The sequence below is a fragment of the Thermobia domestica genome, chromosome 3 (assembly GCF_964235325.1).
Source record: "Thermobia domestica chromosome 3, izTheDome1.hap1.1, whole genome shotgun sequence".
NCBI lineage: Eukaryota > Metazoa > Arthropoda > Insecta > Zygentoma > Lepismatidae > Thermobia > Thermobia domestica.
This window is the reverse complement of record NC_137456.1, coordinates 143516454-143540081: the sequence shown is the minus strand read 5'-3', so window position 1 is coordinate 143540081 and position 23628 is coordinate 143516454. Positions and strand designations below refer to the sequence as shown.

The following is a 23628-nucleotide window of genomic DNA, read 5'->3' as shown; positions in this document are numbered from 1 at the left end:
TAATTTAATTTTTAGATCGGTAGACATAAATTTTCCCCCAAAGTAGGACGATGGTTAGCACTATATGTTATTTTATCCAAGAGTAAAATTTTTGTGGAGTAATATGCCAAGTGTGGAATTTTGGCAGATATAATCCTTAAAGCAGGCAGAAGCAAGATGTCCGTCCATAAAGATGGACTGGAAGTTAGCATAAGTTGTGTTATTTCCTCTTAGTGAATTCCAGATCTCATGTTCTTCTTGTCGGATGAAATAACCGAAACAGAAAGATGTTTTTGCTTCTTTTGTTCAAATCTCGCAGCAACCGATCCTGGACATAGAGCTCTAATTATTCCCAATCCCGCACGCACTAAGCTAGTCTACTAGAAACTACTATATGTTAGTTCTTGACTCTTAGCACTCGAGAGCGGCTATCTACCTGGGTTCTAGCAGAAAAAGATGAAGAGACGGCGATTACTAGCATTAATAAGTTTGAGAATGTGTAGATGCTGAAAGCTGAAAAAAACTGCTGAAACTCAGAAAGCTGAGAAAAAATATCCCACGCCTAGATTCTAACATCTGAAAAATCTGCGTACCCAGAGAAAAGACAGAACAACAAAGGGCAGAAAACCAGATACTCTACTCCTAGTATTCAGGTTGATCATGGATTGGGTCCACTACAGGACAAGAATAAGAATTGTTTTACCAAGCACTAAGAGCGAGTTAGAGCCAGTGCTGGTAGTCAAGCGGTTTTCCTACTATGAGACTTGAGAGTTGGCAGATAAGTTCTTGTTAGTAGTGTGAAGTGTGCGCTCAACGGTAATAATAATACAGTACTAATGATAATAATGATGATTATTAAAATAACAATTACAATGATTTGGATGTGAAACTTATTTTGAAAAATATAAACATTACTGATCTGAAGAAACAAACATGTTCATATTTGGGGGGGAGGGGAGTGCACTGTAATTCATGATTGTTCACTGCGTTTCTGAACCTCGCAAACGCAAGCAATCATTGATCCACACAATCGACTTTAACATATCTTTATGGAAATTTTAAGGTATCGCAATCCTGAATTCTCCGATTTAAGCGTCGTAATAGAATCGTTAGTCGTGCTACCTGTATAACTCATGGCGTCAGCAAAAATTGGAAATCAAAAGAGGCAGACCTGGCAAAAGCGATCGATGATTTTGTAATGTTGATTCGTGAGCTGATGTTGAATGAAGACTGCAGGTAAAGAATGTGTTCAATGCAGACCAAAGCCGCTTTGAGAAAGAACTGCACTCCTATCGGTCTCCTCGCCGTCGTGGCACAGTTGCTATACGAGCTTTTGTTGAATTTATCAGCGCAACTACGCACTCGTATACGATCTTCCCTGTCATCTCAATCGCTGGAGACATCATGTAATCCATGTATGTACCGGATTGGAATCCTTCCCAGCATCGAAACCCGACAATCCTGCAAATAACAAATTTTTCGCCGGGAAGGCGGCAAATATAAACAAAGCAGACCTAATAAGATTTTACAACGACTGTCTCTGGCCTAGGCTTTCTACTGATCGTTCGAAAGTTCTTCTCTTACCTGATTCGTGGTCAGCAAAACCCGATGATAGTCTTACGCGTCAGATTGTTCCAGAATCAATTAATCCAATAAAACGTCTAATCCCTGAAGGTTGTACTGACTTAATCCAGCCTCTGCATGTCCATTTCTTCATACTGTACAAGTCATTCCTCAGATACATCACTGATACAGTGATTTCAGAGTCGGAGAAACACGTATGACACCGTGACAAGTTTTTTTTATGGCTTCAGTAGTTCACTTTGTACAATTTTCTCCATCACGTTTCAGGAACTTTTTTCTTTTTTTTTTCTTTCTTTTTTTCTTTTTTTTTTTTCGTTTTACAAGGCTGGATACTTAGATGAAGCGCCCGGACTTTGTATTTCACCGCATGACTTGTTTTGACTCTATAGAGAACAACAACTGTCTCAAATGTAACGCAGGTGCATTTGTCAAATGCTAGCTGCGAGTAGTGTTTGCATAACTCATGCTTTCTTATCTGATCTTCATATTGATTGCCAATACACATTATTTGCCATTGACTCTCATCTGAACTTCTTCAAATAAAAATTTCCAGTTCTCTTACTGTGCAATTCCTGTCTTATGAACCTTTGTTAGTCTGCATATAAACATTTTATACAGTAGAAATTCGAGACTAACGTACAAATAAGATTTTCCATCGATTGCAATGTTAGTTTTCGATCCTTCTAACTCCTGTACCCTTTGATGCCTGCCGCTCAGATTTCGTATATTTATTACTCTTGATATTACGAATATATATACCATGTCTAGATCTCCGATTGTTGGATGAAAACATTTACTTCTTAGTACTAAAAATATTTTAAATTACAATGTTATATACGAGGGGGGACCCAAAAGAAACCGGATTGAAAGAGCGCAGACGTTCCTAGGCGTAGTAGAGAGTTCTCTTGCTAGGTTGGTCTAGTAGAGACCTTCCCAGATCAGTTGGCCAAGCGGCGTCTGCGTAGGAGGTTAACGTTTGATCGTATTATTGTTTTTTCTCAACTGCTCTCGTTTGGACCTGCGAAATCGTTATGTCAGATTCAAAGGAACAAGGAGTGTGTTTGCTTCCTACTTGGAAAATCGGAAACGAATACTTACCAAATGCTTCAACAGGCTTTCAAGAAGGATACTATGAACCGCACACAATTTTTTGAGTGGTTTGGGCGCTTTAAGTGTGGTGAGATGAGTGTTGAAGATCATGCTCGTTCTGGGTGCTCTTCATCATTTCGAAACGACGAAAACATCGAATAAATCTGCCCCAAAATCAACGAGGATCGTCGTTTCATGATTGATGATATTTCAAAACAGGCAGGAGTGAGTTGGAACTCGTGCCAGCGTGAGGTTTTGCAAATGAGACATGTTGCCGCTAAGTTTGTTTCTCGCCTGCTCGCACAGGATCAAATCATTCGTCTGAATTTGAGCCAGGACTTGAGAAATCAGATTGAAAGTGATCCAAACTTTTTAACCAACATGATGACATTTTCCGAGAATTAAACAAAATCTAAAAGTAAAATGTTTTGATGGTGTAGAGGCTGTAAAAAGAACTTCGTAGAGCGCATTAAACGATATAAAAGTTCCAGAGTTCCAGAGGTGCTTCAAACAGTGGGAAAGAAGATGGGAGAAATGAATCACATTTAATGGAGAGTACTTTGAAGAAGACTGAAAGAATTTTGTAAAAAATGTAATAAATTATTTTTTTAGAACGAAAGTCCGGTTTCTTTTGGGTCCTCCCTCGTATACCTAATCCACAGTATTACGAAGTGTGTTCAAAAAGTATCGAACCTTTGGTTGGCAAAAATACATTTATTAATTTGGAAATCCGAAACACTAATTTCCTTCAAAGTAATGCACATACTTCTCCCAGCGCTCCCACCATTGTTGGAAACATTTCTGGGACGCAGTTTTTTGGCATGGTGAGCAACCGTGCAGTTGCATTCCGCGAGATGTCTTCTCTTGATTCAAATCGGATCGTATCCATAAACCATGTTTCATCGCCTATGATCACAGTTGGGGTTACTGGGATTGGGGTTCAGAAAGTTGGGGTTACTGTTTACACTGTCTAGCATGTCCTGTGCGATGTCCAGACGCCATTGCTTCTGCTCCATTGTTAGCAGCTTCGATACAAATTTCGTGGACACCCTTCTCATGACCAAACTCTAGTGCAAAATTCAATGTAAAGATCCGATGCTTACCCCTATATCGTTCGCAATTTCTCGGACTGTGAGACGACGGTCCTGCAAGACCACAGTCCGCACTTGTTCAATGACATCGTCATTCCGGCTTGTTGGTGGCCTACCTGAACGTGGTTCACTGTCCACTGATGTACAGCCAGCTTTGAAGCAGTTGTACCACTCCTTTATGCGTGAGGTGCTCATTTCATCATTCCCGAAAGCCTGTTGAATCTTGCGAATGGTTTCCACTTGGGTATCAACAACTTTTGGCAAAATTTGGTGCAATATCGCTGCTCAAGCTTTTCTGTCAAAAACGGAAATCCGAAGGCCGCTCACTACACGTCTTCACTCGTTGGGCGACTGCCAAAGGCTGATGCTTTCTGCTGGACGGAAAAAATCATGACTGCGCATGAGTGTCCTCTCTACATCTAAACTGAAGAAAATCTACCGCGCTTCATTGGTTTACGCGGGAATAAAAAATAAGGTTCGATACTTTTTAACACACCTCGTATATCCAGTTCATAAAATAAAACAATTTATGAATATTTTGTCTATAGTTTTAAACTTGTTCATCCCATATTTACAAATTGTTTAGTATTGCCCGCTAAAATCATGTTTTGTGAGTACAATATTGTCAATCTATTCATATTTTAAGCATTTGTATTTCAAACCAAAGTTACAACCACATAATCAAATAATCAGATATGGCACTATGTCACATTAATAGAAAGAAACTTATTAAAAAATTGAAACAATTAATTTTATCTGCTTCTATTTTTCTTAAGTTCTTACGCAAGTATATTTCTGTATTATATTACATTTCCAATGATTATGGCATGTACATGATAACTTTCAAATATTTCCTGTAAGCTTTTAACAGACACAGTTATAATGCATATCTCCAATTATATATATCATCACTGGTAATGTGTTCTTTGTTTTCGCCTCACCATTCAACTGGCAAGTGGTAATATTAACAACTAATAAATGGTAATCTAAATTTTTACCATTTGTATTTTAATACGGTATTTTTTTAATCATTTATATGCATTTATATTGACAGGAAATGGTGGCGCAATTAGAAAGATATAAGCACGAGTGTGATAACATCGTAAAAGAAACAACAGATACTATGAACAATCTCCGTAATGACTTAAATATGTTGAAGGGAAAAGAGGAATCGTATCAAAAAGAAATTAAGCAACAAGAAAAAGATATATCTGAGTTGACAGAAAAGTTAAAAAATTCTGAAAAAGACAAGGTAAGATTAAGATTTTTTAGTTATTCCTTAATGCTTATTGGACAGTGAATTGATTATATGCTGCAGATAATTAGATTAGTTACATATAAGTGTTCCAATATGTTGATAATAATGAAGTTCCCTGAAATAAAAATTAGCTTTAAATTTACAATTCCATAGTTGTTGTTAGTAAAGACACATGTGCACATTTCCTGTACGTATCAAATAATTGTATATACAATTGTATTAGAAATACCTGATGTGTGAAAGTAAAAGCTGAGAAACACTTTAGGGAGCTTTATGGATGATTTTATATTCAAGGGAAACATATTGTACAATACTGGAGAGAAGTAATTGGTAGTGTCAGGGAATCTATTATTATTCATTAGCTACACATGCAAAACAACTGAAAAATTCAGAAAAGAAACTTTACTGGATTGGCGGCAAAAAGTCTGGTCTCTATCTTCCAGAAAATTTAAGAATGACGAATTTTTCGTGAGGATTTTTCTGTCGTAATAAATTGCAGTAAGAATACATTTAAGTTCCAACAAATATATTTGCAATAAAACTTGTACATACCTTTTGGTATTGTAAAGGAAAGTATTTCATCAAATATTTCGAGTTTCGAGTTTCCATTATAAGGACTTTAGAGGCTTATAACCTTTAGAGAAGAGGCCTTCACATGTATAAAACTTCGTTTTCAATGGATGTTTTCATTTTTTTTTTAAACTTACCTCTTTTAACCTGGTAACTTATCTTTTGATAGCTCATACTATTTTGTGGGAGCTACCCTGAGAATACAATCCTCCTCCTTTATGATTAGTAAGCGTACTTAACACTAAAAAAACTATACCGATTACAATTTATTTTCTTTTGCAGTATATAGAAGCATTTTGTCCAGTTCCTCACACTTTTTTCGGTCTTCCATCCTATACGCTATGGAATTTAAACTAGTACAATGTTGTCATATTCTTTATCCCCATGCATTTATGATTATTAATTTTCGAAGCAGACAGAATTCCTCGAAACTTGTACATGGAAAATTCGGTCTAACCAAGAAATTTTTAATTTAGTAAATCATTGATTATATTTTACACAATTTCATCAATAAATAAATGTGAAACCAAAATTCAGATATTTAATTTTCTTTTATGTAATTTGAGATTATGGTATCCCATTCTCTATCTAGATTCTCTTGTTAGGATTTTAATTTTGGATGTTTTTGTCCTAATAAATAATGCTTGAAAACATTTCTTTCAGTCAGTGTTTCAGTCTTCCGTAAAACTTTGAAATCTTGTAATGTATGTTTAGTTTCTTTCAAATACTTGGATAACACGTAAATATTATCTTTGTTCTAACGGGATTCCCTCAAGTGTTCTTTTATTATGATATTGATATTCATTTTTCTCATACTTATATAAGTATCTAAGGAGAAATAGGATTCTCATTAATTAAGCTTAATGAGTTTTCATCCATGAAATACCTCTTGTATATAGTTCGCAGTATATAGCCAAATAGCTCATATATTTTTTTAGTGTTAATTGCGCTTACTTGAAGCTTAATTCATAAAAAAGGGTGATTATATACTGAGAGTACTCCACCCCCCAAAAAACATATATAGTGAGCTATCAAAAGAAATTACCAGGTTGAAAGAAGATACATAAAAAAGAAGACTTGAAAATATCCATTGAAGACGAAACTTAAGCATGTAAGGACCCCTTTGTCAGTCTCGGACTGGGGGGATAGGGCACCGGCAGGAGCCTGACTTGAAGGCCCCATCTTCTCTACGGGGGTTGGCTTTCCTTCATAAAGTTGTCATCTTCATTTACACGTAGTAATAGGGCCCCAGGGTTGAGACCTGTCCTATTTCTTTATGATGCAGTAACTAATAAACTGCTAACAGAAGGCCCCAGCAGGACTTTATAAAACTCAGTCTCATTTCAGCATTCATGGGATCCCAACACACATTTAGACAATATGATGTTGGGCCCCACGGACGTACGCAGGGAGTGGGTTCTGGGGGTCCGTACCCCCCACCGAAATTTAGACTTTTGTGTAAATTTAGTCTAATTGAAGGGGCAATCTTTAGGAATTTCAATATAAAATACCCTCATATTGAGTTTGGACCCCTACCGAAATAAATTCTTGCGTACGATACTTCTGGGCCCCCATTCTTCGTATTGTTGAAATATATTCTTACTAAGCCACAAAGGGTCCCAAAAAGGACTTTATAATACTGTTAGTTTCATTCCAATAATGGGACCCCAAGACTACATTCAATGCTGGGAGCCACTGAACTCTGGAAACGGAACAAACTACAATGAGTAAGTACGCTACAACACAGCAGACATGTTTTATCTTACTTTCCATGTTATTCAATATTTTATATATATAATTAGAGAGGGGGCACCAGCAGGGATCCCTGCTCTCCTCTCCTGGCTAGTCCGCGCCTGCTCTTTGTTGAATATATTGAGCATGAATATCAAGCCTCTAGGGTCCTTGATAATGGCAACTCCACTTTCCTCAGGAATGTGAAACGATTTGTGTTAATTTTATCGGTAATATGTATTCTATTCGCTAGTAAATATATTTCCATTGTTTACATGTTTGTTTTTTACTTATTTTAAGCAATCGATAGAACCAAATGCAGTCTATTAAAATCATTTTCTTTAATATGTTGAGTTAAAAGAAAATTAGTTTACGTAATACTTAAAAAGAGAGAAGAAAATCATCATATTTACTAATATATAAAAGAACGTGTTTGTGTGTGGATGGGTGTCATCAGCTTTTCGCATAGAAATGTGTAACTTAGAGCCTCCAAATTTTGTACACAGATATATCTTGACTAGATTTAATCACGTACAAAGCCATTTTTCAGTTTTCGATTCGATGGGGCTTTGGCGGGGGGAGGGAGGTCAAACATTCCGAAGATTCAACGAAAGAATATATGAGGGTCAGTCAAAAGTTAGTTACAGTGCTTAAGAAAATAAAACAGCATAGAAATTTTACTATAACTTTATTTGTATCGTAAAGTTCCAGTTATAATCTACTTTTCAACGTTATTTAAGCATTTGTCAAGGCGTGGTACAAGTTTTTCTATGCCTTCTGCAAAGAAATTCCGTCTAATGCCCGATAACTATTCTTGGGCTGCAGCTTTCACCTCGTCATCCGAGTGATATCGTCGATTTGAAAGTTAGTCTTTCATGGGACCAAATACATGGAAGTTTCACGGATTCCGGATTTGTCGCAATTGATGGTCTTCCCTTGCTCTCAGCATCGTCAATATATTTACGTTCTTTCTCAAACATGTTGCACCACTTAGCAATATTTTGATGTGACATCGCATTTTGACGATACACTTCATGCAACTGCCAGTAAATTTTAGTACAGTTATACCTTTTCGCCCACAAAAAACGATTCACTGCACACATTTCCAATTTGGACGCCACTTGCAGCTGTGGAGACGTGTTTCCGACTGATTATCAGAACACCTCCACGTGCCTCGTGAAAACCGCTACGTCCCACGATACAGCTACATGTCTGCAGTATTGCCACATAGTTTCATCAAAATAGCCAAAAATATTTACGAAGGAGTGCAACTAACTTTCTGACTGACCCACATAGTTTCTCAGAAGCTCCTCAAGTTACACACTCAAAACTATTCGATTCTGTTGCAAATTACATGCTGTTCAGTCCATGCGAAGAATAAGCAGATTGATTAACAAACAACAGTCGTATCCTAAGAACGTAGGAGAGTTCAATAGAATATCTTATTCGTTTTATTATTATTATTATTACTCTTTCACTAAAATGCGTATCCAAAGATGCAAAGAAGGTTCATGTATTTTCTATAAATTTATTCTTCCTGTGGAAAGAATGAGTACTTCAGGTAGTTAAAAATAAAGTTATTATACAGGAGAGACCAGAGTTTATTACTTATCGAACAAATATAGTGTACCTCGTATGTTTGATATTGTAAGGTGGAGTTCGTTTGCATTTGTTTCGCTTTCATCTATTTTATTTATAATTTCGTTGAATAAGACAAAAAATAAAAGTTTTTTTTTACCGTATTTTCTTTCTAGGAACAAGCTTTGGATCGTGTAAAGAGCTTAGAGAAGGAAATAGAATTACAGAAGTTTGACCTAAATGAACTACGTCTAAAGGAGAAAGAATTATTTGACTTGAAAAAGAAAAGTGATGATATCATAAGGAAAGTACCGCCAACTTCACGGGTAGGTGTTCAAGAAAAACTTACTACAGATTCATCATTTTATAGATCACCAATGCCAAGAACGCCTATACCATCTCTTATTAATGCAACATACACTGAGAAGACAATAGTAAGTTGTTTTTTTCAATCCATGTTTGTTTTCTATATATACCAACATGTTAAATTGTCGTCTATGGTTCGTATTTCTTATCATTTGTGACGAAAATATCTGTTAAGGGTTTGAATCTATGTTTCTTCGATTTATTTTACCTTGGCGTCTGATATTTAATTTTTTTAAAATTTTGATCGAATATTAGTACTTTACATGAAGGATATGAAGCCTCCATTTGTGCACAAAAACCTACATGATTAATTTTAAACTTCTTTAAAATCAAAGAATTTTTTTTCAAAATTTATGTTAAATTTTAATGGTAAATTGAAATTCTATTGAGAAGTGGATTAATTTAAATACTTATTAAAAGCTGACAGAGAAAATGAAATTTATTTATTACTTTAATTAAGATTAGATCTAGCACATTTTGTTAAAAGTAACTAACACTTTCTTATCATGAGCTTTCTGGAGATCCTAAAAGAATTGTTAAATTCCTACCGTAGTATGATTTCGATAATCAATCCTCTGACCTTCAACAGCAAGACTACAGTAATGAAAAGCTTTGATTTCACATTTTTTTTTTTTTTTTTATTATTTTTTTCAAATTAGTCCTTTTTCCACACAGAACACTAAAATCAGAAATAAGTTATAGAAATGTTAGAAATTACTATACACACATACACTAACTCACAACTTAGCGAACCGAAGTAAATACAAACATCGATGTTACTCTTTAATGTGTTTCATACAACTTAAAATGTTCCATCACTTGAATGAAATGTTAAAAAGAAAAAAATGTGAAACCTAAGCTCTCCAGTTGAAGGCAGTTGAAGGCAACAGTATTGGTTGCTGAAATCATTCTAGGAATATAACAATCCTTTTAGAATTCCCACTCCATGATTCATTAACTAAGTTCATGCCTTCAGCACGTAACACTGTCTGTTCCTTTACTAATCCAAGTCAATTAGAATTGTTATTACTGAAGAGTAATTTTTGTTGCCCTTTCTACACAGAACACTAAAATCCAACTTTGGCTTATGTAAAAGTCTCTTTCTCAGTGCTTTTCCATTCAAAATTAGGAACAACTCGCAATGTTTCTCACCTAAGTGATATATCTCATCCACCATTGACTCTCAATTTAATGATCTCTAATATAACATATTTTCTAACGCGTACATATTGTGAAATTCAGTGTTGAGTAGTTTTCCCCATCCATCTCTATTGGTTATACGTACTACGACATACAATAAAATAATCTCTAAGTCTTAATTCAGTTAATCGTGCAAGGAAAGTCAATTTTCTGATAAATTGTACTTTTAGTGCGAATTAATTATTGTAATTTTTTTTTAATTATTAATAAGCTTGTTATTTTAGAACTGTTGAACTATTAAAACTGACATTTTCTCTTAATGCTAAGCTATTAGGTAATAGGATCATCACTAAAGCTCGGAATTCATGGCAAAATGGCATAAGTGCCATTATTGCAATTTTCGTTATATTTTCAGGAAAAGTGCAATTTCACAATTTAGAAGAAATTTGTTGCCATTGTTACAGGTTTTCTCTTCCACTACTCTTTATTTACTCATGAATGACAGCATACCACAAATCTGAGTCGTTCTTATCTGGCCAAGCGATCTCGGTGTCTGATAATAACTGGTCTATTCCCATTGGAATGTAACAAGTGGAGGGGCGGGGATGCTAGTGCGTATTCAGGTCTTGGAATTTTGAAGCAGTGTTCGGTTCTTGGAATGACAAACGAAGATGCTTACTTTCAAGAAGTAGTCAGGTGGGCAGTTATTGTGAATCTTAGGCGTGCCTGATACAGAACTGGTATTTATGTGCTTTTCAATGTTTTAACATGCCGAAAGTTGGTCTTTCTAGACAACAAAAGTTGGAAAAATTTGTGAGTGAGTTCGGGCGTACTGTGTTTTCAACAGACGGTTCTGTATTGTTTTGTAAGTTATGTGAAACTGGTTTCCGCTGAAAAGCGTTATTTTGTAACACACCATATAATCACTGCTAAACACAATTCTGCAAAGACATGCAAATCAGCTGGTGAAAAGGTTCAAAATCTTCTTGGAACAGTCACGAATCCCGCTTCGCATACTAACAGTTTTGCGAATGATCTGTGTGAAGCTCTAATTAACGAGGACATTTCTTTGTGGAAGTTAGCAAATGTTTTCTTTAGAAACTTTCTCGAGAAATATACAAAACAAAAAGTTCCAAGTGAATCATCTTTGAGAAAGACTTACGTTGATAGCGCGTACAGCAGAACTATTGACGATATCCGTAAAAGTGTTGCTGACAAAAATATATGGATTTCAATTGATGAAACTTGCGATATTCTAGGACGTTCCATTGCCAACGTTGTAATTGGAACTTTGGGAGGGGAGGAAGGCACACAAACATTTTTGATTGCATCAGAAGTTCTGGAAAAAGTAAATGGCATGGCAATTGCGAAGGTTTTTACAAAATCGCTGAGTATTCTGTGGCCAGAATGTGTAAAATACGATAAGGTCCTTCTTTTTGTCACAGACGGAGCTGCATACATGAAAAGTGTAGGTAAAGGTGAAAAAGGCATTTCTGAAAGCTCCCTCGCGAACAAGAGCGTTTCGCGAATTAGCCCATGAACTTCCGCTTCTACCACAGCCTGTCTTAACGAGATGGGGTACATGGATTACAGCTGTTCTCTATTATGCTAACAACTTTGAACCCACGAAAAGAATCATTGATACTTTTGATGAGGATGATGCGTCTTCAATTAAGGTTGCTCGAAGTTTGCTTAAGAATTCCTTGAAAAAAGACTGTCTTTCAAAAGGTCTTCATTGCAACACATTTTGCAAAGTTACCAGATATATTGCCAAGCTTGAAAAAAAAAAAAAAAAAAAAAAAAGAAAGAAAAAGAAAGAAAGAAAGAAAAAGAAAAAGTCCCTCGGTAGTTCTCTGAAAATCTTCAATGATACTCTTAACGATCTGAGTGTTGTACCTGGTAACAAGGGCGAGTACATTCGGCGTAAGTGTGATCGTGTTATAAGTGCTAATCCAGATTTGGGAAAATTGAAGGACATCGATAGTGTTATGGAAGGTGATGCTGATACAACTGTTGGCAGTGACATGGATCCTTCCCAAATTATATGTTTCAAGTATGCTCCAGTGATATCTGTAGATGTGGAAAGATCATTTTCACATCTAAAGAGAATTATTTCTGACAGGAGACAGTCTTTTCTTTGAAAATCTTAAAAAGATGTTAATAATTTCAGAGAACAAAAATATGAAAAATCTTTCGCAAGTGAAAATAAACTGCTAATGTAGTGTAAAATGACTTCACTTTAGTATTTCTTGTGCTTTGAATGTTTGTGCTAATGTAATTGCGTGTGAATAAAATGTGATAGTGTTTTTAAGTTATTAGTGTTTTTAAGTTTCATTGTTACTACTGAAGAATGGCGAATGAATTGTTAGATATCGTCCCTTCACGGGCTGCGCAAGTTTCTTGAATTTTAAGTGGTAAGTACAAAGTGCAAAACGAAACATTTTATTCGATTAGTAAACGAATTATAGCCTATTATAACTTTTACATATTTTAGTATATATTTTTCCCCCAAAGTTCTGATTGGTTGTTTATTTTATTTTGCCATTTTAACTGTCATTTTTGAGTGTTTATTTTGCAATTTTGTCAGCCATTTTCGGACTTTTATTTTGCCATTAATTCCGGGCTTTATTCATCACTGTAGTCATAATTTTATTACCATTAGAAGTAGATCTACTTTCACTCGTCAGTTTTACTTTCGAGCGAACGAAAGAAGAAAAGAAATTCTTGGGATCGTGAAAAAAATTAAATTCGAGATTTCAGCGGATTTACAAGTTTTATATTCCTTATCCCTACAAACTAAAAAAATATTTTTAGATGACCGTTCGTCTGTCCGGATGTAGTGCATCTACCTAGGGCCAATGCTGTTCAACGTATGAGGATTTCTTTACTTTTAAGAGTGAGTTTTTAAAAAGAGTAATTTTCTCAAAAACGGAGTAGGCGATCGTGTTCATATTAACAATTCCATAATATAGGACAAAGTGATTTCCTTTGAAAAATTTAGCAAAGGGTATTTCTCTCTTGAGGATGAGTTTTTAAGGATAATTTCCTAGAAAACAGAATAGGCGATTATGTTTATTTTTCATAAATATAATTTCATTAATAACTCTGCAATGTAGCATGGCTAGAGAAAAGCTAGAAGAGGTAGCTTATGGTGTAGTGATTCTTTTTATTTTCGTTTGCCGCAGTAGTAGTAAAGAGTTTAGTAATTGTGAAAATAATAACAACAATAAACTCGAGATTTCGTTGGATTTAAACGTTTCTTTGGTTTACACGTTGAAAAGTGGTTTTTAGATTTTGTCACATCTATTAGTTCCTATGTACAGAGCCCTAGAGGCCATTCTGTTCAATGTATTGAGACAAAATGTTAGAACTGTTATAAATAAAATTTTTCAAAGAAATAATTCGATTTTTTTCTTTTACATTTTGAAAAGAAACGTTACAAATTGAAGGAACTAGTTTACTGAAGACTGAAAATAAGAAAACGCGGTTTTCTAAAACGCGGTGTCCTGATTTATTACGTTTGTACTTGCATAAGTAAATATTTTATTAGCAATCCTAAAATATTCCTAATTTGTTCTCTCAAAAAATTTCAAAGAAGAAATTATTTTAGTGTGGGTGTATTTTGTTACGGTGATTTATCGAAAATACTCGTAGCTTTATTGGTTTTCTTGGTATTTTGTGAATAAATATCTTTGGTCCATGGTCAAATGAGCGTAAGTCAAAACGTTGCTTTTTCAAGAGAGTCGAAACAAACTTCAAAATATGTAGACGTAAATACTTAATACAGACCAAATGTTACGAAATATTTTTTAAAGCACATTGATCCTGCACCCGGACATAAGCCCATAATACCAATCTTAAGATTGAGTTTTTTCTGGTCAATAATGTATCACGTACTGAAAACAACCAAAAAGTAACCTAAGTCCTTTGACCATGCACTGTGATATTTCAGTATGAACTCTAAAGTGTGGCACAACAAGTTTCTTTCTTAACAATAAAGAAACAATGTCACACTGATAGAATGAGGAATGATGTTTCCCAAAAGCTCTTGTTTTTATTACTATTATTATTGAAATTTCATAAACAAATATTTGAGTGATGACTACAGCATGACGTGATTTAATTTAAAATATTAGAGTAAGAAAGTTTAATGTCATAGTTCGTGACTTTTATTAAAGCTTCAAAAGTATTATTTTTATTAACTTATGATAAGAAACGTCACATTTAAATATATATATATTAAGTTTTATTACAAACAAATTAAAAGTTATAACTCTTTTACTAGGAGAGAAATACCAGCAATCCTGATGTCAATCAATACTCGATGGTCCCTAAAGATGCAAAGCTTGAGTCTTCCCAAGTAAAAAGGAAAGCACCCCTGAAAGAAGATACAAGTGATACAGATGCTTCTACATCAGATGCCTATGCTCTTGACGTAAGTCTCTTTTTTATGTAACATTTCCTTGAACACAGTTATCCAATTCGTTATGAAGAATTTCTAAAATCGAAATTATTGATGTTTGATAAGACAGCTGCAATCTTTTTATCGAATAGAAATAAAATAATTTTATCGAAGGAAGGGCCTTTGAATTATAAATATTCACACTTTTCATTAGTGATATTTGCATTCACTTAATATTTTCTTATATCCAATTCTGTATATATACACATAGGTCGTTCGAGGAAAAAGTTTTTTTTTTATCTTTTTTAAAGAAAGTACGACCCGATAATTGACATGAAAGTCGCAAGTGTTCTTTCATCTTTTCTCTAATTTACCACACAATGCAATGTTCGTGCGGGCTATCGTGCCTGCGCGGCGCGTGATTAGCATGAGGCATGCAGTGCAAAAGGTTCCCTGGACATAAGTATATATATACTTACAATGTCACATTTATTATTTAGTGTTGCGAACCAAGGACGCTACAGTATCACAAACTTCCAAATATTGGTGACCTGTATAACAGTAATTACGCAAGTAAGACGAATGGAGAAACGTACATCCAAAGTACCTTAGTATCTAATACTATGGCCATGGTATCACGGATTTTGAATGAATTGGAACAAAGATAAAGGGATTAAAATTTTGACTTTTTTTTTCAAAAGCCTTTATTTCGAGAAACTACCTAGGTACTTAAGTAAGTACCTCAATCAATTGCATAGATGGCTTTCAATAGGTATGAAGACGATAATCCCGTTTACAGCAATTTGTTGTCTCAAACCGTTCTGGAGATATGGTAGAAAATAATAAAGTTTGCAACACTGCTTAAATTATGTAATTTTGAGATTTTTACTCCTACCAAAAAGGATTGTTTTATAACAGTATAGAAACAAGGTAAATAAATACTTTTTTTAAAAAGTTTCCGCTAATATCCCATTTTAAGCAAAGTAACAAATTTTACCATTTTTTCATATATCTGGAAATGATTTGAAATATCAAATTACTGTAAATGACATTGTGATCTTTATGTCTATTGAACACATCTACGAAATTGGATGTAATATTTATCTAAACACTCTTTCTAAATAAAGTTCTTTGAAAAAAGTCAAGTTTTCAATTGCCTGTGCCGTTCTTTCTATTCGTTCGAAATACGTCATATGATGACTGCAATATTTGACACTAAAATACTTTGAATGTGAGTTACCACGTCCGTGTTACTTATATTATTGCTGTTGCAGAACCCTCCAAAATTTGGTTGTTTTCCGATGTTTGTAATACTGTAACATCCTTAGTTTGCAACACTACATGACAGTTTAGTACTGTAAGTTTTCGTTTTACATGTAGATTTGAAATATGTAATAACCTGACACAGTGCTATTTGCAAAAGTATAACTTTATGTTATGTTGGCAACATTGTTAATTTGGCTGTATTGCAGAGTATGTGAAACAATGTTCTCCTGTCGGTATTTGCATGGTACGAAATTTCAGCGTCTGTATTTATTAGTTTCAAAGTCACAAAGGAGTATCAAGATAAATGGTCCACTCTATATACATCATCATCATCATCATAATCATCATATGTATCCAACTCTTGCTTATTTATTCTTTTTTTTTTATTATTTTACGTAATTACTGGTATATAAAGTTCATTATCCATTTATTATTCGTTCTCCCCCTCCACTTCTTAACATGTCCCGTTAAATTTTATTTTGCTCCACCTAGCTTTCTCTTGTCTCTACTTGTCTACATTATGATATTACTCTACATTCCAGGCTTTTTTTTTTTTTTTTTTTACCTACTTAATGAAGTATTTAACTAAAACGCTTGTACACCTTCTTTAGTGTTTACATCGTAACTAATTTGTTTACTATACCCGCTTAGAGATTCCTTTCGTCCAGCCGATCTATCCATCTATCTTTACATGCATATATAGACAAGCCAAGCTAGATGATGGTGTTTAACTAAAGATAATGATTCATCTTATTACAATTAGTAGAAAGAAGAAATTTCAAATATATTTCCATAGCCACCATTAATATCCATTCTATTTTTATGACAGCCTGATGATGTCAATAGAAAGTTCGAAGCTCTCCAAAGAGGAGAGAAGATAACTACACCACTACTTGTGATACCTAAAAATGCTAAACGAAGGAAGACGCCTGAAATAGCAGGAAGTAGAGGAAATTTTCCGTCTTTATCACAAGCTTCACATACTTCCGGTATGGAAACTATGTCTGGCATGAAAAAGGTATGTAAACTTTATATTGAGTGAATGTTTGTTTTGGAGTTTAAGGGTACTGAGTACCTGCACCATCTTTGAACTTTTGACCATTACTTTGTATGGGGAAGTATTCTATTTTCTCTGAAATGAGCTGAAATTTCAATGGTTAGATATTACTAATTCTTTCTTTAAATTTTGTTAAATGGTCCTTGCTTTGTTAAAGTGAAATATCTAGGTAGTGCAGCTATTCTAAAATCTTAACGTCCCTTTTCAGCACTGAAGCTTTATGAGTTGAACCTATTGCTTAACGTGGGATCCAAACCACTTGAACTCCCACCGAGAATCGAAATTGGATCTTACCGCCAAAGGCGCATACTCAAACCATATAACCACCGTGTGTGAATTTTATTTCCACAAAATACGCTCAAACTTCTCAGTTGGCCACCTCTCTTACTTGACCATATTTCTAATTTAGTCATATATCTCTGATAATGTTCAGATACAGCCAGATACAGCCTATATTAACTCAGTTCAACTCACACAGATTTTATTGTAACTAATACCAATTATCATAAAATTTGTACTTCTTTTCAATTAAGTGTAACTTTCGTGAGCAGCAGTCTTATTGTGGATCCATAATATTATTTGCGCGAAGAAATTTTCAGTAGCATTTAAAAAATCGTGAGTGCGAAATAAATAAAGAAAGCTTAATTGTTTACGCATATGGTAATTTATGTTTTTATACATATGAGGAGAAATCAGAAAGTAAGGTCCCATCTCAGGTATGTGGTTGGTAGTAGATATAAAGAGAAATATTTACATGTGGAATGAAGATATATCCTTCCACTATTTTTCGACGTAGTCATCTTCCCTTTTGAGGCGTTTGCCTAAGCGTAAAGTCTACTTGCCAAAACCCTGGCGATAGAAGATGGAATTCTGACCTCGAAGCCATGGCTGACCTATATGCCTTACGTCATCATGTAGTGTGAGTCGTCTGCCACCCCCGATATGTCTTCATTTCGGGGAAAAGATGGAAATCAAACTGGACCAGACCGGAGCTGTACGGTGAATACGAAAGAATTTCCCACCGATGCGAAAGATTCCCTGTCGTATGAGCTGTATTCAGGCATACATTTTCGTGGAACAAGTGCACCATCTTGCCTAACAGTTGAGGCCTTTTGCGTTGAACAAATATCTTCATTTCCCGGAGTGTTGCCTGATACACCGTAGCATTTGCTGTGTGATTAAGAGCACAAAATTCCACCAAGAGCACTCCATGGACATCCCAGAAGACCATTACTGTTAGTTTGCCAGTGCTGGGTGATGTCTTAAACTTTTTTCACTGGTGGATATCATTGATCGGACTTTTTTTACTCTGGACAGCACTGATACTCACATGTCGCCCTCAGTAATGATTTGGCTCAGAAAATTATTATCCGTGTTTTTTAAATCGGAGAAGATATGAGAGAATTGCATTCATACGGGTTTTCTTGTGGTCGTTTGTCAGTTAACACGGAACCACTTGGTACACAATTTTCGGTATCATAAACTTTCGTGTACAATGTCACATTGTGCCATGTGACAGATTAAACTGTACTTAAATGGCCAATATACGAGAATCTTCGTGGCTGATTTTACGAATTGAAGCTTTGAAGGGAAGTTTTGTTTCTAGAATTTGTCACCGAAAAATGCATTTAAAAAATTAAACATATGTTTGCCCTTCTTACTTTACAAAATAAAGGGACCAATGAACGTTTCTTTGACCGACATTCTTAATGCAATAATAACCTAATGTTCATGTCGGTTGGATATATTTCATCATTACAAAACAAAATTATTATTATTATTATTATTATTATTATTATTATTATTATTATTATTTGTAACAAGTCCAAACTTTAGATATTTTGTAAAATGCATAACGGCTTTTCTCCAAAAGAAGAAAAAAATCTAACAGGTCATGAAATCTCAAAGCACCTAAATAGTAAATCGCCACCCAATCGCTCCTTTTTCTTCCAGCGACCTCTGGAAATGAGAATGCTTACTGGAGGGCATTAACGCAAAAGTAAAGAACCACTGTCTTAGACCATATTTTGATTTGAGCTTGCACTCAAACATAGAACATTTTGTGATATGTTGAAATTTAGTTATTGTTCTAATTATACTGAAAAATATCCATCGACAAAATATTAAATATTACTACTTTCGAAGTACTGCATAAGAAAGTGGACTTCAGAAGATAAGCAATTTCAATGAAAATTGCTGCATCCATGTAAAAATAAGATTTGACGGTACAAAAATTAGCATTGCTGAGTAGAATTATATCCAAATGGTCTTTGATTTCTTAGTTTTCGTGTAAAGATGGCGTGTTTTGGTACTCAATAATTCATTTGTATATTACGATGTAATTGTGTTGTTTGACAGTTATTATTTATTAGCAAATTTAGATCAATCTTTAATAGTTTGAAGGAAGAAAATAGAAATTAACGTTAATTTTCTATTTGTTCTGTTGTAGTCTAACTTCCCTGCTTCCTCTGACTTAAAAAGAGATGTTGCTCAAGCCCAAAGGACCTATGAGCGTACACAGAGAAGCAAAGTTCCAATCAGAGACAGGAAGTTCTTTGTCAGCAAACGACCTCTTTCTGTTTCAGATAAACCTACTGGTCTTGGCTTTGATGAATTATTTGACGTTGATAGCTGAAGCTGTGTGTTCTTTTCAAATTTAAAAATTTTTACACATTGCCGTATCCATTTGTTAGAATTCAACAGAAATAGTTTTAAAGAAGGAAGACTAATTACTTGTTGAATTTTAAAAGAGGATATATTATCTTTATGTATTGATCTTGAAACATGATCATGAAATACATGATCATTTGGCTATTAAGTTATTACATTATTTTATATAATCAAATATTATAGTTAAAAACTCGTACTTCATAGTGTACTCGTACTTCGATTTCTCTTAAAACATGCTCTAAAGAAAGTGATTTTAGTTTTAAGTTATTCATTATTCATTACATGAGTATTATTAGCGTGACAAAGTTATTTTATTGAAGTCGTATTTTAAGGGTTCCTTTTAGTGGAGAATATGTTGATCTGTACAAGTTATGTTCCGAATCTACAAAGATTTGAAGGTTAAAATAATCAAATTTTACAGAAGTAATTTTAATTTTGTTTCATAAAACTTGTTTTTCCCATTAAAAATTATCTGCAAACTTGTAGAGAAGAGAGATTAGATATTTATATTTATTTGTTTCTTTCTGATGTACAAAAAAATAAAATGTATTATTACATATTTGTGTTATGTATGAAACTCAGAGTAATATGTCAATATATCAAAATAATATGTCAATGATAATATATCAAATAACCATAAAATTCATTGGAAATATAATGAAGTAATATGAAAACTTGTTGAATTTAGCGTTTCAATTTCAGCTTATAATTTTGATTGTTTGTAGTGTAGCTTCTATTGAGGTCAGGGAAGGAATCTTGAGAAACTTCAATTTATGTTTGTCTTTAATTTTAAGAAAACAAATTATAACTAGATAGGAACATACCACTTGTATTTATTATACCATTGTAGTACAATACATTTCCTAACGAATTCTAATTAAACGCTTGTATAAGGTTACAGTTCCAATAGGTGAAATTATATGCTGGAATTACAATGTTAAACAAACAGATTTTGTTTGCATTTATTATGAATAATATGTGTTCCTTGCGTACGATTACTAGCTATTAGCAGAATAGTTTGCTAGCATTGTAAAGCTATATAGAGAAACACTACGAATTTACGAATATTATTTTCCAATATTTTCTAACTACTTTTTCTGTAGTTGAACAATTGATCAACAGGATTATATAATAAGAGTAACGTCAAGAATTAATTATTTTTAATGCAAATACAACTTATCAAGTTATTGAGAATAATAATATTTATTGTACATTTCATGTACGTAATATTTTAAGGGAACTAATGTGCTGTGTTTGTAATAGGAATTTGGAATCATTCAGTAGATTAGTTTAATATAAATAATGAATATAGTAGTGCTGTAAAATTTTGAATGCTATGGATTATTTTAGTCTAAGAACTACTTAGTAATTTGTTAGTGTTATTTATTCAGTACTCAATTGAGTAGTTATTATTTGTACTTAAAGCTGATAATATACGTATAGAAGTCAATAAGTGAAACTGTATCAATATCAAATAATTTTCTGTTTTTTTTTTGTTTTTTTTTCGATAAAATGTTTTCTGTCTTTATCATCTTAAAAAATGAATAAAGCCAATCTTTCAGTAAAAACCAAAATAAAGCTTTAAGCTCTGAACATTATTTTACCACATACACATTGTCTGAATTTCGCAATAATAATTTTTAATATGATTCGGTGAATACAATTAATGCCTTGTTAACTTTAAAACTTTTACACCGAATGACAAAAATCAGTTAAAAAATTGTAATATTTCTTGTCTATCATGTGATTGAAAGTAAACTTACTTAACTGACACATTTTCCAAATGTGGATTACGAGATAATTTCCTAAACTATACTTAAAGTATTGGTCTATATCAGTTACAATGTTACATGACAGCAAATATTTATTTTATATGTGTATTTATCAAAATATATTATTTTGTCGTGTTCCGTTCATTGCCAGTGAAAGGTACACTTTAAGGACACACTTCATCTAATAGAAATAATAGAACATTCTTTGCTTGAAGCCCGAGGCAATATTCAATTTCTGATGTCGTAGATGTTCATTTCTAAATGAACTAAACTTGTAGAGTTTAATATTTATATTATGTCACTATTAATAATGTAAATTATCTTCCCATTCTTACTCCTGCTTGAATTGTTGAATTATTTGAATTGATGCCGATGTAACAAAATGTATATACAAGACATTATATCAATTGTTTAACGAGTTAAGTAAAACTGATAATCATGGAAGAATAATACAGAATGAACATTATGCGTTAGAGACTACATTTTATGTCATTTCAATAAATTACAGCTGCAGTGTTTCCACGATTGGTAACTAACACTTCCCCTTAACGCAATTTTCCGCAATTCATATTTTTGGTCTCGACAGTTTAAATGGTACAGTTTCAACAAGAATTTTGTGTTTACGTCGGGTGTCACTATTAACAATCTAAATTATCTTTCCATATTTACTCCTGTTTGAATTGTTAAATTATTAAATTAATGCTATATAACAAGATGCGTAGTATGAACATCATATTATTTCGATTAGGTGATGAGACAAGTAATGGAAGAATAATATGGTATTCATATTTACTTCAAACTGCTGTTGAATTAATATATCGTTTTGAGATATTTGTTACCTTGTTGCAATAATATATTAATAATAAAATGAATTCATTACGAAAAATTAGATATTAAGAGATTATTTATACATAAGATAATTTAGTAAAGTTCTCATAAACATGGGCCTAAGACACTTCAATTATAGATAACTTACCACAGCTGGAGAAAAGGGAGTTTTATCTTGTAAGAGAGAAAAATTGGCGGTTCTTTTGTGTCCGTACAAATTCATATGAGATATCTGAGAAGTATTTTTTCCACACTTTCCAAACTCACACTTCCTTCGTATGTCCGCCTAAATTTAGAAGCTAGAGCTGTGCGAGATTTTAGTACCGAAAATTTCAAGCACTTAACTTCAGTGTAAACTAAACTCCACAAACTGCAGTTAAAGGTCACAAGTATCAATTCATACAAAATTTGTTGAATATTCCTGAGCAAATATATTCTCGAATTTTAAGATTCATTCAGGGAGCAAAAAATAATTTCCTATAACTAGTTGTGAGTCTTTTTACCTTTAAAAAAAAAAAAAACTGCCTTAACAGATTATTCTGATACGTGGAGATTTGATCACCTTTGTCAGGTATCTTTTCTTATCATGTTGAAAATATTACTATCAACACTTTCTTTTCATATTCTTAAAACTCCGAAGTGAAGCGTTAACGGCCTTTGTTTATTTGATCTTTCTATTTGACTTCATATTTGAATTTCTCCCAACGTTTTGTGCTGTAGTTTTCAATGTTTCTGAGAAACAGAACAGTGTTAAGAACAAACTCTGTGATCTCATTATTATATTAATTAATATATTAATTTTACATGTATAATAATTTTAGTGTAGATATTGTCACTTGTTTTGAATGAATTTAATAAAACTATTGCCGATTCTTCAAGATTTTTAAATTTTGAAAATGAAACCTTCCATTTTCAATTATGCAATGAAAATAAAATTTAAATGTTATTATCTTGACAACCTTTGATTCCATAGAGAAAAGACCAGTTATACAAAAAGGCATTTTAAAGAGATAAAAATGTGTCCTTGTAGCTTATGTCTTCATGGTTTCACCCAAATTAAGTAAGCATTGCATTAAAGAATAGCAATATTAACAGTGTATCTCTTGAAAAATCTACATATTAAATTTGTAAAGAGACTGATCCTTTTCCATTCGAACAACTTATAAATAAAGTTGTCAAATCAGGTTTTTAGAACAACAAACCTAAGCACACGTATGGACGATGAGCACATACCTATGTATCTCAGC

The 23628-nt window shown here is 33.5% G+C and overlaps 1 protein-coding gene across 2 annotated transcripts in view; it reads left to right on the top strand.

Moving 5' to 3' along the window:
• The window catches only part of LOC145680784 (uncharacterized), a 101108-nt gene extending 77867 nt beyond the window's left edge, over nucleotides 1-23241 (top strand). The window contains exons 11-15 of one of the 2 annotated variants that reach the window (XM_081751789.1): nucleotides 4798-4995; nucleotides 9057-9206; nucleotides 14672-14821; nucleotides 16884-17072; nucleotides 19561-23241. In XM_081751789.1, coding sequence (XP_081607915.1) covers nucleotides 4798-4995; nucleotides 9057-9206; nucleotides 14672-14821; nucleotides 16884-17072; nucleotides 19561-19746 — 873 coding nt within the window. In that variant the 3' untranslated portion in view covers nucleotides 19747-23241. Of the gene's footprint in view, nucleotides 1-4797; nucleotides 4996-9056; nucleotides 9315-14671; nucleotides 14822-16883; nucleotides 17073-19560 lie in introns of both variants that reach the window. The other variant, XM_081751788.1, reaches the window with a different exon arrangement.
• The last annotated feature ends 387 nt before the right edge of the window (nucleotides 23242-23628 follow it).